This window comes from Thalia democratica, unplaced genomic scaffold (assembly GCF_965202585.1).
Source record: "Thalia democratica unplaced genomic scaffold, ktThaDemo2.hap1.1 HAP1_SCAFFOLD_2021, whole genome shotgun sequence".
NCBI lineage: Eukaryota > Metazoa > Chordata > Thaliacea > Salpida > Salpidae > Thalia > Thalia democratica.
In genome coordinates this window covers 1-13460 of record NW_028140805.1, presented here as the reverse complement: position 1 = coordinate 13460, position 13460 = coordinate 1, and the positions used below count along the sequence as shown (strand labels likewise).

The 13460-nt window shown below is 26.0% G+C and overlaps 1 protein-coding gene across 1 annotated transcript; it reads left to right on the top strand.

Annotated features, from left to right (window-relative positions):
* Window positions 1-230: 230 nt before the first annotated feature.
* LOC145849069 (ribosome quality control complex subunit TCF25-like) lies at window positions 231-13143 on the top strand (the record flags this gene model as incomplete). The annotated part of the gene is made up of 12 exons (XM_082954152.1): window positions 231-316; window positions 4791-4979; window positions 5265-5367; window positions 6500-6599; window positions 7414-7507; window positions 8794-8886; window positions 9411-9516; window positions 10137-10256; window positions 10467-10555; window positions 11413-11571; window positions 12634-12772; window positions 13040-13143. Coding segments are annotated over 12 exons (1382 nt in total), but the record flags the coding sequence as incomplete, so codon positions are not given.
* Between the last annotated feature and the right edge of the window lie 317 nt (window positions 13144-13460).

Genomic DNA, 13460 nt, shown 5'->3' with positions numbered 1-13460 from the left:
ACTAACTAAATTGAAATAACATTAATAACAATTTTTTCGTTCTATTTTAGATTGAAATACTCAAAAGTTATTAACTTTTTTAAAGCAAAAAAAATATTTGGAAAAGATTATCCAAATAAATATTCTATATTTTGATAAAGAAAGTGTAATGAGTATTTTATTTACTTGTATACTAATAAAAGTAGGGAAAATTATTAAATTATATATATAATTTTTAAATATTTTTTTAGGATAATATAAATGAATCAATTTCATCCAACTCTACCAAGAAACAAAAAGTAAAGCAATACAAATCAGTTTTGGATGTTGAACACAGGTTAGTTAAGCTTTGGTAATTGTACTTGATTATGACACATAGTTTTTTAAATAATAAAAATCTGATGGTTTCAGTCTGCATAAGTTCTTTTGGTAAAACTTAAAATTACCTATCAGTTGTTATTTTATGTAGTATATAGCTTATTACCTAATTTATAATTAATCAAGTTAAAGTTGCAACAAGTTTCTTGATCTATAACATAAGTAAATTTTATAACTTTTAATAAGGAAGTAGCAAAATATATATACCTGTAACAATGCTGTCTTCATATAACAGAAGGAATAAATAAATTCTGTAACTATTGATTACAGACATAAAGTATTTGCATTAATTGAACCTATTCTTATTTAGTAAACAAAAAACTTTTTTATTGTTCTATACTTTAAACAGGGTTTCCCAAATACCTGGAATCCTGGAAAAACCTGTAATTTAGAAGTTTCAAAAAATACCTTGAAGTTTAAACAAATTTTACATGTTAATTAGTAAAATTTCGATTTGACACAAAAAATCTATCGTATTACATAACGAAAAATATTTATTTATTGAAAAACACTTTTAAAGAAACTTTACGATATGCTTCACTGTCGTTATAGTATTTTACACAGTTGTTTACCTTAAGGGCATAGAAGGGGGGATTAACACCTTTTATTGAAATGTGATTTTATTTTATATAGTTTTTACTAAGCTACAAGATGCTTTTTACAGATTAAAAAAAAATTCAAAATAATTTTTGTGATATAGCTGGTCAAAGTCGAAGGCAACAATAGGATCCTTAAGGGAGGCGCAAACTAAAACGGCAAATAACTAGAAATCACTAAAAATCTATCTCCTCCTACGTTTTTTGAGATAACTACCTCAAATTTTCAGGAAATGTTCCTTGCAATATTTAGAAAATTCTGTCAGAACAAAATTTAAAAAAATTAAAAAATAAAAATTTTATAACAAAAAAATAGTTTTTTTTCTTAATTTTTTTATAAAATTTTAATTTTTTAAGAATTCTATCTGACAGAATTTTCTAAATATAACAAGGAAAATTTCCTGAAAGTTTGAGGTATTATCTCAAAAAACGTAGGAGAAGATAGATTTTCAGTGAAATAGTCTGTTTTTGCCTTTCTAGTTTGCGCCTCCCATAAAAAACCTATTGTCGCCTCCAACTTTGACCGGCTATATCTCAAAAATTATTTTGAATTTTTAAAATCTGTAAAAATCATTATGTACCTTAGTAAAAACTATATAAAATAAGATCAAATTTCAATAAAAGGTATAAACCCCCTATGCCCTTAAACTTAATTTTAAACTAAAAATAGACCTTAAAACGTGTATTTTTAAAAACTTGGAAGAAGTTTGAAAAATCTGGAGAAAATTTTCTAATAACATATGGCAGCCCTGCTTTAAATCAAATTAAAATATTTAAAAGCTATTTGCAGTTTAAAATCAAAGCTTTTCTAACTACACAATACCTTATCGAAATTAAATGTAAAACTACTAGGAAGAATGTTAAAATACAAATTTTTCATGACTATAATTGATTTATACAAGTTGATCTTATTTTATGGAGTTTTATCTGAGCTATCAGACATTTTTAACCGCTTGAAAAAATTAAAGTAATTTTTGAGATATGAGCGATCAAAGTTGCCAACCTCAATAGGTTCCTAATGTAAGGCGCAAACTAAAAACGCGGAAAAGGACCATTTCACTAAAAATCTATCTCCTCCTTCATTTTTTAAGCAATCTTCTTCAAATTTTCACAGAAAGTATACTATTAAAATTTAAAAAGATTAAATGCAGGAATTTTTTTAACTTTGAAAAATAAAATTTTTATTAAAAAAAAACTACCTATTTTTTTGTTTTTTTGATATAAAATTTTTATTTTTTTAAAATTCCAACATTCAAAGTCTTTTAAATTATAAAAGAATATTTCCTTAAAATTTGAGGTCTCTAGCTCAAAAAATGAAGGAGAAGATAGATTTTTAGTGATTTTTTAAATTTCCAAGAAAATTGACCTCGAAAAATTTGCGGTCCATACATTTGTATCGGAAACTTTTTATAAAAATTGCAATATCTCAAAACTTAAATAAGATTTTTTGATTCTATAAAAACTGGCTTGTAGTTTGTACTTTAAGCTTTCATATAACACAAATTGTTATTTTTAGTAAAAAAAAATGTCGGACCCCCCTATGCCCTTAAATTAAAATAAACCTGTGCTCAAAATTTGTTTACTTATAGTCATATTTATTTATACAAAACAAAAGATCGACATCAAAAATGATTTACGTATAACTTATTGAATAATCAAAAGTTTAAGTATAACTTAACACAATTGCCAGATTAACTAAATACAAACTAATCTCAATTGAACTTAAATATACATTCCATTATATTTTTACTATTTGAAATACATTTTCAAATTCTATTTTCCAAGCTCAATAAATAATAGTGATAATTAGCGTCAATCACTATAAAATTTATTTTAATGTCATCTTATCCTCTCCAGAAGTCAGAGTAGCACGGCGTCACTTTAGCCCGGTGCGTCACAAAAGCACAGTGGGTAACTTTTACATGGCGTCACTTTAGTACGGGGATCACTTTTGCACGGTGTCACTTTAGTAAGGTGCGTCACTTTTGCACGGCGTCATTTTAGCACGGTGCGTCACTTTGGCACGGCGTCACTTTAGTACGGGGATCACTTTTGCACGGTGTCATTTTAGTAAGGTGGTTCACTTTTGCATGGAGCGTCATTTTTGCATAGCGTCAGTTTATCACTGAGTGTAATTTTTGCACTATTTCTTTCTCTTCTACTTTTGCTTGAACCGTCTTAAAAAATTCTTTTTTTGAATGAGCATTATCTTGCATAAACCAAACCTTTTTAAAACTTCCATAGATAATATTTTAAAATATAGATATTTAGAACTCGGTAGTATATAAAACACGTGTTTAAAAACTAAATTGAAAATTAAAAGTAAACACGCATTAGATTCATTAAAAATTGAGACTTAATTTACGACTTTATTTTGGAACTGTTTTTATTTTTTTTAAATGTAGTATTAAGTAAAGTTCAATCTCAAACATTCAATAAACAGTTTATGTTGTATAAAACTAAACTCAATAATTTAAGAAATATAGTTGTTTCAAAAAATAAGTATAAAGTTTTAAAGTTTTTTGGTCAATGATTATATTAATAAGGTTTAATTTAATTAAACAGGGTTAATATATTTATATTTATATTGAACGACAAAAACAAAACGCTGAAATCATTCGGTCCTAGGACCTGGTGCACGAAGAACCTTTCGGTTATCGAGTCGCACACCACGGATACATTTTAATGTCATGTCCGGGACAGTACTTGAAAGCTTTTCTTACTTTTACTATAGTTTTTAGCCTAAAAATATGAAATTGAAAACTTAAGAATGTTAAGGTTATTATATTACCAAATAAAATAAACAGTGTAAAAAACATTTTACATTAATAACAAAATCAGTAACTAATAATGCTCTAAAAGTCTCTCAAATCAGACTTTTAGAGCATTATTTTGCTTCTTAGTACTTTGACTTTTTATTTTATTTTGAAAAATCTCAGCTTTCTTTTAATTGAAAAAAAAGTATGTTATTACATTGATTAGTTATTATCTTTACTAACTTATTGTATTATATTTTTAATTTAAATTGTATATGATTATTAAGTAACAATCTAAACATTTTTAGGTTTTATATTAATTAGCGTTAAAACACATAATCTATTACATCTACAAAGTACTAGAAAATATCAAATATCCTTAGAAAACTAATAGACATATTAAAACAAAAATCAAGCTTAAAAATCTTACAAATTTACAGTACTAACATATTTTGTTTATCAGTTAAATAAAAATTTTCAAAAATCTTTCTATTTAAAAGCTTAAGTTCTTGCAAAAATAAGGCTCCGTGCAAAATTGACCAACCGTGCAAAAGTAACGCACCCTACTAAAAAGATGCCATGAAAAAGTGACGCACCGTGCTAAAATGACGCTTTGCTAAAGTGACCCCCGTGCTTAAGTATCGCTGTGCGAAAGTGACCATACGTGTAAAAATGACGCCGTGCAAAAGTGACTAACTGTGCTAAGATGGCTCCGTGCAAAAGTGACCCCAAACTAAAATGACGCTGTTGATAGTGACCCACTACATTAAAGTGACTCACCGTGCTAAAATGACGCTGTGCAATAGTGAACCCTCGTGCTTAAGTGACGATCCGTGCTAAAGTGTTGCTGTGCCAATCTGACACCCACCCAGTTTGAAGACGTAGATGTTTCAAAACTTTAAAAAGTTTGAATATACTTACAAATTAAAAAACAATTAAAGATATTAAGTGTATTAATCACATAGTCATTAAATCTCTTTAGGCACTAGAAGACTACGAAAAAAATTTGGCATATCAAATGCATCATATTAATTGTAACAAATTTATGTAAGTAAAACCAAATTTAAACATAATTCAAAAGGCACCTGAAGATTGAGAACGAGCAGCAGAAGATCTTCGGGGTGAAGAGGAGCGTGGCGAAGAAGAGGGGGAGGAACCAGCACCAACAAAATGGCGGGAACATCAACGCCACCATGTGGCTGACCCAGATTAACGAGTTCGTCATGCTCAAGAGTGTCGGGTTGACCATGAAACTGCTGGACACTGACGGGTTCGTTGTTTATCATTTTTTAAATAAATAATTTAAATTTTTTAAAACGATAAAAAGCAGCTTAAAGCTTAGAAAAAATTCTATATAATAAGATCAATTTTCAAAAAACATGGTTACCCCCCTATGGCCTTAACTAAAAATATTATAATTTACAAAGTAAAAATGAGTTCATGATATATTACATACTGAATTATTAAGTTACAATGACAATGTTACGCATTTTAGATAGGAACACATTGCTGGATATCTACAACTTAAAAATAATAATAAATTAGTTAATTGCAGCGACGGTACGATGCATTTCAAGTACGAGCACAGTAAAGAGTACCAACAATCGCAATTCCAACTTATTGATGCAGTGGAATCATATCACCACGCGCCTTTGGAAGTATATTTAATAAATTTTATATTATAATTATTATTATTTTATTATTTCTTAATTTGTATAAGTTTTTTATTATTGTTTCAGTTGTTTAATCATACGTATTATGTTGTTAACTGTGTAAGTTTTCATAGAAAACTCATGTTAGGCTGTATTTCTTCATATAATGTTCCAAAAATAATGAAGATGTTCTAAATGATAGGTTAAAAATAGTTATTAATAAACTGAAACGTTTAAAGCTGCAAGACAATAACTTGAATTTTTGTTTCTACTAAACAAATATATCTTTAAAACGGATATTATATATTTATTATTAATCGTTGAACATTTTAGAGTTGGCAATGCACATATATACTTTTTTTTATTAATAACCTGTATTCATTAAAAGTAAAAACAAATTGTGTGAGAAATAGCTTCAAATATTATTAAGTCAGCAAAACAAATGTCGATGTATCTGTTCATAATAAAAATAAAAAATCATCTTAATTTTATTTCATTAATGGAAATTTATTTATTTCTGTGTGAACATTGAAAAGAATTGTTTTATTCTTACAGAAATTACTTGTCGATATTTAGAAATATTAAACAGGGTTGCCACTCGGTCAGGAAAAGTCAGGAAATCAGGAAAAGTCAGTAAAAATTTTAAAAAATGACAAAAGTCAGGAAAAGTCAGGAAAAAATGGGGGATTTTGAAAAAAAGTCAGGAAAAGTCAGAAAATTTGATAAAATTAAAAAAAAAGTCAGATTTTGACAGTTTAAATTTACAAAATTCCTTGTTTTCCAAAGCCTTTAAATGGTAAAAATTAATTAAAAGTCCTTTAAAGTCAGAAAAAAATTCCAAAATTTTCCTAGAAATTTACAAAAATATTTAATTTTATTTCCAATGCCTTCATCTGGTATAAATTAGTAAAATAGCCTTTATAAAACTGCAAAAGTTTCTATTAACATATTGAACAGCTTTTTATAGATTCAAGTGTTAGATTATGTATTTAAGAATAAGTTTAATTTAAGAGTTTGATTTAAAAAAGTCAGGAAAATTTTGGTAAAAAGTCAGGAAAAAGTCAGGAAAAGTCAGGAAATTTTTCTATGCTTGATCAGTGGCAACCATGATTAAATAGATTAATTTTTATTTTTGCAGGAACTAATACGGGTAGGAAAAGCTAATGTGGACTTATTTATTTGTTTCAGCAATTACCTTTCCATGAACGAAGAAATATCCCATGCAAGGAGCTATATTGGTATGTGTTTGTTAGAGAAAAAAAAAACATTTATATAATTATTTTTAACAATCTATTAAAGTCCTTGCTAGTTTTAATTGGATGCAAAAGTTTCATTGGAATAAAGTTATTTTAAAATTTAAAGCTTTTGTTTGTTTGCTTATGCAAATAGTTATCCTAAAAAATAATAATTGCACATAATTTTATTAGTTTTTGATTATAAATATAGCATAACTTGATTTCACAACTTTGTACATAGGTATATTGTTAAAAGTGTACCATTTGTTTTTAAAAACATAATAAATATTTTAAGAACTGTTTTCTTCAGTAAAAAAAGTCAATTATTTATTGCAGCTCAAAGCACTTTTTCGTGTTAGACTGTAATTTTAAAATGTGTGGGTGTAGTAATCCTAGTGTGTAGTTTAAGCTAAAACTTTTTTGTGTATTTTTGTACATAGTTCTTACTGAAATGTATTTAAAACAAATTTAATTAGTTTTGCACAAAACTCTTTTATTTCAGCAAAAATTTTATCAAAAGTCTTAAACACTAGAAACGTTTTGCAACCAAGTCTAAATTTAAAAGTTTAATTAAAATATAATTTTAATAAAAAAAGTATTATTTTAGAATTATTTTACATCTTTTATTTTAAAATAATGGTGAGAAACCTACAGCCTATGGGCTTGAAATCTTCAATCAGCGACGTATTTTTGATTTAAAAACAATTTTCTAAAAACGTTTTTTATCTTAGCAAAAATTTTATACAAAATTCTTGAACAGTAGAAACTATAAATCCCTTAAAAGTCTAATTTAGTGAAATAATTTATTTTTTAATAGAAAGAGCATTGTACGTACTGGAGAAAAGTTTCCATTCTTTGTTCAATCTGGCCACTGGAAAGTGCCGTCTGAGTTATTTGTATCCCGAAAACAGGTTATAAATTGTTATAAGTTATAATTGAAACAGTGTTTAGGTTGAAACCAAAATAAATAAGTTTGATTAACTTGAACAGATCAAATTTTTCGTGTATATACAAACGTATTCATTTTTTAAATCACTAAATAAATAAAATTAACTTTAACAGATCAATTTTCTTGTGTCTATTCAAACACATTCATTATTTGATCAATAAATAAATTAAGTAATTTTAACAGATCAATTTTCTTGTGTTTGTTCAAACATACTCATTATTTAGATCAATAAGTAAATTGAATTAAATTAACAGATCAATTTTCTTGTGTTTGTTCAAACACATGCATTATTTAGATCAATAAATAAATGAATTAATTTTTACAGATCAATTTTCTTGTGTTTGTTCAAACATGCTCATTATTTAGATCAATAAGTAAATTGAATTAAATTAACAGATCAATTTTCTTGTGTTTGTTCAAACACATGCATTAATTAGATCAATAAATAAATGAATTAATGTTTACAGATCAATTTTCTTGTGTTTGTTCAAACATATGCATTAATTAGATCAATAAATAATTGAATTAATTTTTACAGATCAATTTTCTTGTGTTTGTTCAAACATGCTCATTATTTAGATCAATAAGTAAATTGAATTAAATTAACAGATCAATTTTCTTGTGTTTGTTCAAACACATGCATTAATTAGATCAATAAATAAATGAATTAATGTTTACAGATCAATTTTCTTGTGTTTGTTCAAACATATGCATTAATTAGATCAATAAATAATTGAATTAATTTTTACAGATCAATTTTCTTGTGTTTGTTCAAACATGCTCATTATTTAGATCAATAAGTAAATTGAATTAAATTAACAGATCAATTTTCTTGTGTTTGTTCAAACACATGCATTAATTAGATCAATAAATAAATGAATTAATGTTTACAGATCAATTTTCTTGTGTTTGTTCAAACATATGCATTAATTAGATCAATAAGTAAATTGAATTAAATTAACAGATCAATTTTCTTGTGTTTGTTCAAACACATGCATTAATTAGATCAATAAATAAATGAATTAATGTTTACAGATCAATTTTCTTGTGTTTGTTCAAACATACTCATTATTTAGATCAATAAGTAAATTGAATTAAATTAACAGATCAATTTTCTTGTGTTTGTTCAAACACATGCATTATTTAGATCAATAAATAAATGAATTAATGTTTACAGATCAATTTTCTTGTGTTTGTTCAAACATATGCATTAATTAGATCAATAAATAATTGAATTAATTTTAATAGATCAATTTTCTTGTGTCTATTCAAACACATGCATTATGTGGCCCAGAGAGGTTGCAACAGAACTGCATTGGAACTTTGCAAAGTTTTGTACAAGTTAGTTTCTAATTTATTATTTGAATAACTTTGTATTACATATTTTAATTTAATGACCATACTATGGTTGTTATAGCTTTAAGAAACATGTTATTTAATTTAATGGTTTATCATTAAGTGTGTAAGGTTTAATAACGCCATTGTTCTAAAATTTTACTAGTTATTCTTATTAGTCTTATCTTACAAGTTTTTTTTAATTGCATACCAAGACTAAGCACTAATACAAAAATTTGAATTGTTATTCTACTTCTTATAAAATAAGTTAAGTTTTTTTATATTTAAATAAGAAAAACGAGTAAAAAATGGTATATGTTTGACACTATGTTTCAAACTCCTTTAATTGAGTCAAGTAGCTTTAATAGTTTAAATAAATAATGTTTTTTTATGTCTTGATTGTTTAAATTAAAAGTATTGTATAAATTTTATAGCATAAGTAAAAGAATAATTGTCGAAACTTTAATAGTTTAAGGTAAAATAATGTTTCTAACAGTTAAATAAATAATGTTTCTATTATTTTTGTTTAGTTTTGACCCGAAAGAAGATCCACTGGGATCCACACTTTTATTGGATCAATTCGCTGTAAATTGCGGAAACTTTCAATTCATTAAAGATTCCATGCAACAGTGGGGAGTTAGTTGTTATAAATTTGCTACTAAAATGTTTTTTACAACCCAACAAGTTGTAATTAGTAGAAAGTTACAGTTTACAAAAGATTCTATGCATTTAGTTGTTAATAAGTTATTTTATTTTATTTTTGTTTTTTTTCGAATAAGACGTTGTTTTGTGTTTTCCTGTATTAAATAACTTTTGTTAGAAATTTAATGTTTATTCAATGAAGACTGATAAAGTTATTCCAATAACATATCCTTAAAATTTGAAATCACTTAACTATCTGGAACCAAATAAAAATTTGGTTACCAATATGCTTAAGAAGTAGTATGAAACTCTATTTGATGAATTCATAACAACTAAATAAAGTTTTTATTTAATTGTTATCAACTCTCTACTATAGGTAATTTTAGTAACAACTTACTTCTTATCAGGTATTAAATCAGTAAAATAAATAAAACACTGATTGGTAATATCAATATACTTTAGCAGTCTAAATAGTTAGGTAACTGAGCTTTTACTTAATAGAAGTGTAATAAATCTTATATGTTAATTAGAAAAATCAAAGTAGTTAAATAGTTACCGAATAGTTAACTTTAAAAACATAATAAATTTAATTTAAATGATTAATATAATTTCAGAAATGGAAACAATTGGACAAACTGCCAAACTGGGCTTTTTCATCTGCTTTGGCTGAATGGCATTTAGAAAAAAATAATGATAGCAAATTACTACAGAAGGCAATTATTAACTTCCCTACTGTAAGTTTTACATTTGACTAACTCAATATTTTGTATATATGCTTGATAGTTTCTGAGCTGTAAGCTTTATACTTAAGACTTTACAAGTTAAAGAACTTATATACTGAAGTATTTGCAGTTTTAATATTTTTTGCTCGACTTTTAGATCATCTCATTAGAAGATTGTTAGTTCAGTAATTTAAAATAATCAATAACTTCATTGTATTACAGGTTGTGATAAAATTATTGGAAAAATGCTCCGTACAGCCTGACAAGCGGTTAGCAGAAAATGTCGAGTTTAACTCTAAAGCTAATGAAAGGTAATTGTATGTATATTCTCGATCATAGTATATTTTTTGTTTTGTGCTTAGACCTTTAAAATTTACAATAAAAACTGTTACTTTTTTTAGTTTTAATAATTAAAAACTAAATTATTTGAACTTAGTAGATTATGTTTTTCTTTAATAATTATTTGAAAGATGTACTACACAGGGCTGCGTTAAATCCTAGAAAAACCTGAAATTTGACAATTTGGGTTAAAAAAAACCTGGAACTTTAAACAATTTTTACATTTTAAGTGGTAACATTTTGAATTGATACAAAAAAAATCTTTCATATACATAAAATTTTTATCAAATAACATTTTTCTAATGTAAAATTTTGTTTAAAGTAGCTTTGCAGTATCTTTTCAATGTTATTTTAGTATTTAAAGCATTTTTTCTACTTTAAGTTTAATCTTGTACCAAAAATGGACCAAAAAATTGTTTTTCAAAAACCTGGAAGAAATTTAAAAAAAAAAGCTATGGCAACCTTGTATATAAATATCCGAAGTTGATTAAAGAGTGAAGAGTGTTTGTGCGTAGCTGCATAACAGTTTGATACTTGATTACTATTACAGTTACATTTGTTATTAAAAAAAACTTCAATAACAAACCGCAAATACGCATTGAGAAATAATCAATAAAAAGTTTAATTTTAAAGTGATTACTTAACAATATTTCTAATTGATACATAAGACAAAATTGCTTTATTTGTTTTACTTGTATGTTAAAATGTTCTGCATTCCAAATACTTCAACTTCAGTTTTGTAAAAAAAAACCTTATTACATTATCTGCTATTATGTATATATATATATTTTTTTAACATTTTTAATTGTTTATTGTTACGTCATAACAGCACGTCGGACAGCCTGGCCCTGCTGGTGCACTTGTACGTGGAGAGGTGCTACATGAGCTGGAAGGACGGGGAAGTGTTGAGGTGGATGGAAAGCAACGTGAACAAGGTCCTCGACATGATGGAAGGTGAACAGTGGGAAAAAATATGCGACATTGTCGGGTATAATTTTATTATTTTATATATTATTTGTATATATTTTTTGTTATTATGTTATGTTATTACTTGTTTTTATATCTTTGTTTTAAGCGCATAAAACACAGTTGCTGTGTTTTAATCACCATATATAATGTATTGTTGTGTTAACCAACTACGTTTTTAAACTTATTGGATACTATAATAACTAAAACAATAAATTTGTTATGTTATGAAACATTTTCAGGTTTGTAAGCTCTTATGATTATGTTTGTATTATTGTTTGATTGATTAAGTGCAGTTTAATGCAACGAGATAGTTGCAAAAGTTGATTTAATAAAAAAAGTAGTTTAAAAAAAAAATAGTATCTAATATTTGCATTTTAGTTTAATTTTGTAATTTTTTATAAATATTTAAATTTTCTAATGATTAAAAGCTTAGTATTTTGATGTAAAAACGTTGTTACTAAGTAATTACATTAGAAAAATAAAAAAAAATCTATATGTTTCACCGTTTTTGGAGTTTATCTGGACAGAAAATATTTTATTATATTTAAAAACACAGTTGCTGAATTAAAACTAGCATATATAGTGATTTATGTTATAAAGTTAGTATTTAAAGAACTAAAATCGGTAACATTTGGTTAAACAGACATAAAAAAGAGTTTCTTTTTCTTTTTATTAGTCTTAAACTGTTTAAATCAGGGTTTTCCAAAGTGGGCCATATTATAAGTTAAGGGGGCCATAATCTGCACAGCGGCCAAGGAGGAGTGAATAGTAAATGGGCCATAAAGACATAGTTTAAAACATACACTGCATATTTTGAGTTCATGATAAAAAGCAAAAAAAAAAAAAGGCATATTTAAGGGCTTTTTTTTTTGATTAATCTATGGGAAGGGCCATTATTTTTTCTTTATCTTCAAAGGGGGCGTTATGAAATAAAGTTTGGGAAATTCTAAAATGAATAGTTTCTGTATTTTATTTTGGTTATCTTTCAATTAACTTTATAACTTTAAAATATGCAATCTCATATGACTCATATGAAAGTACGTAAATCTGTCAGACTAAAAACACTTATTTATTTTCACAGAATGGAGTACAAACCAGACATGTATGTTTTGTTCGAAATAAGAAACAAAAGAAGGCATTTGTATCAGAGAGCTCCACTCAATATATACAGACACGCAACCATATGCAATGTTGATGGAGTTACCAAATACATACCCCGCGTTTGCCTACTTTATATTTATAATTTAACTAATACCTTATGTTTTTTTCCAATCATTTTATTTTTTTATCATTTATCACACAGTAATGTTTCACTGTGTGTGAAACACAACAGACTTTTATATATATAAATTTTATAATCGAAGCTAATATTGACAAAAAATAAGTTAACTGTAAAATAAATAAATCTTATTTTTTTCACTAAATATGTTCTATAGACAGTTAGTTTTCACAAAGTGTCAACAATAAAATATTATTATTTTTTACAGAACATAAAGAACAAATCGTATGTCGCTTACGACCCGCTTCCCCCTCAAAACAGTAAAATTTCTTACAAGAGAGACGCCACTAACAGCACCAGGAACAATAACGCGTTGGTTTTTATATGTTCAAGTTGTTTTGTTAACTGTTTTTTTTTTTAATTTTTTTTTTAATTTGTTTGTACATATAAACCGTAATTGCCGTCAAAAGTTTATTGTTAAATAAACTTCTAATATTTTTTATAACTTAAGCTAATACTGAGAAAAAATTATATTACTGAAAAATAAATGATTTTTTTTTATTTAACTTAAATTGACTTTGAAACAATCGATAACAAATAAAAAGTACTTGAAACTATTTCAAAAACCAAAGCTCTAGTATTAAAATAATATATATATATTTATTTATATAAATATTGATATCCTTAAA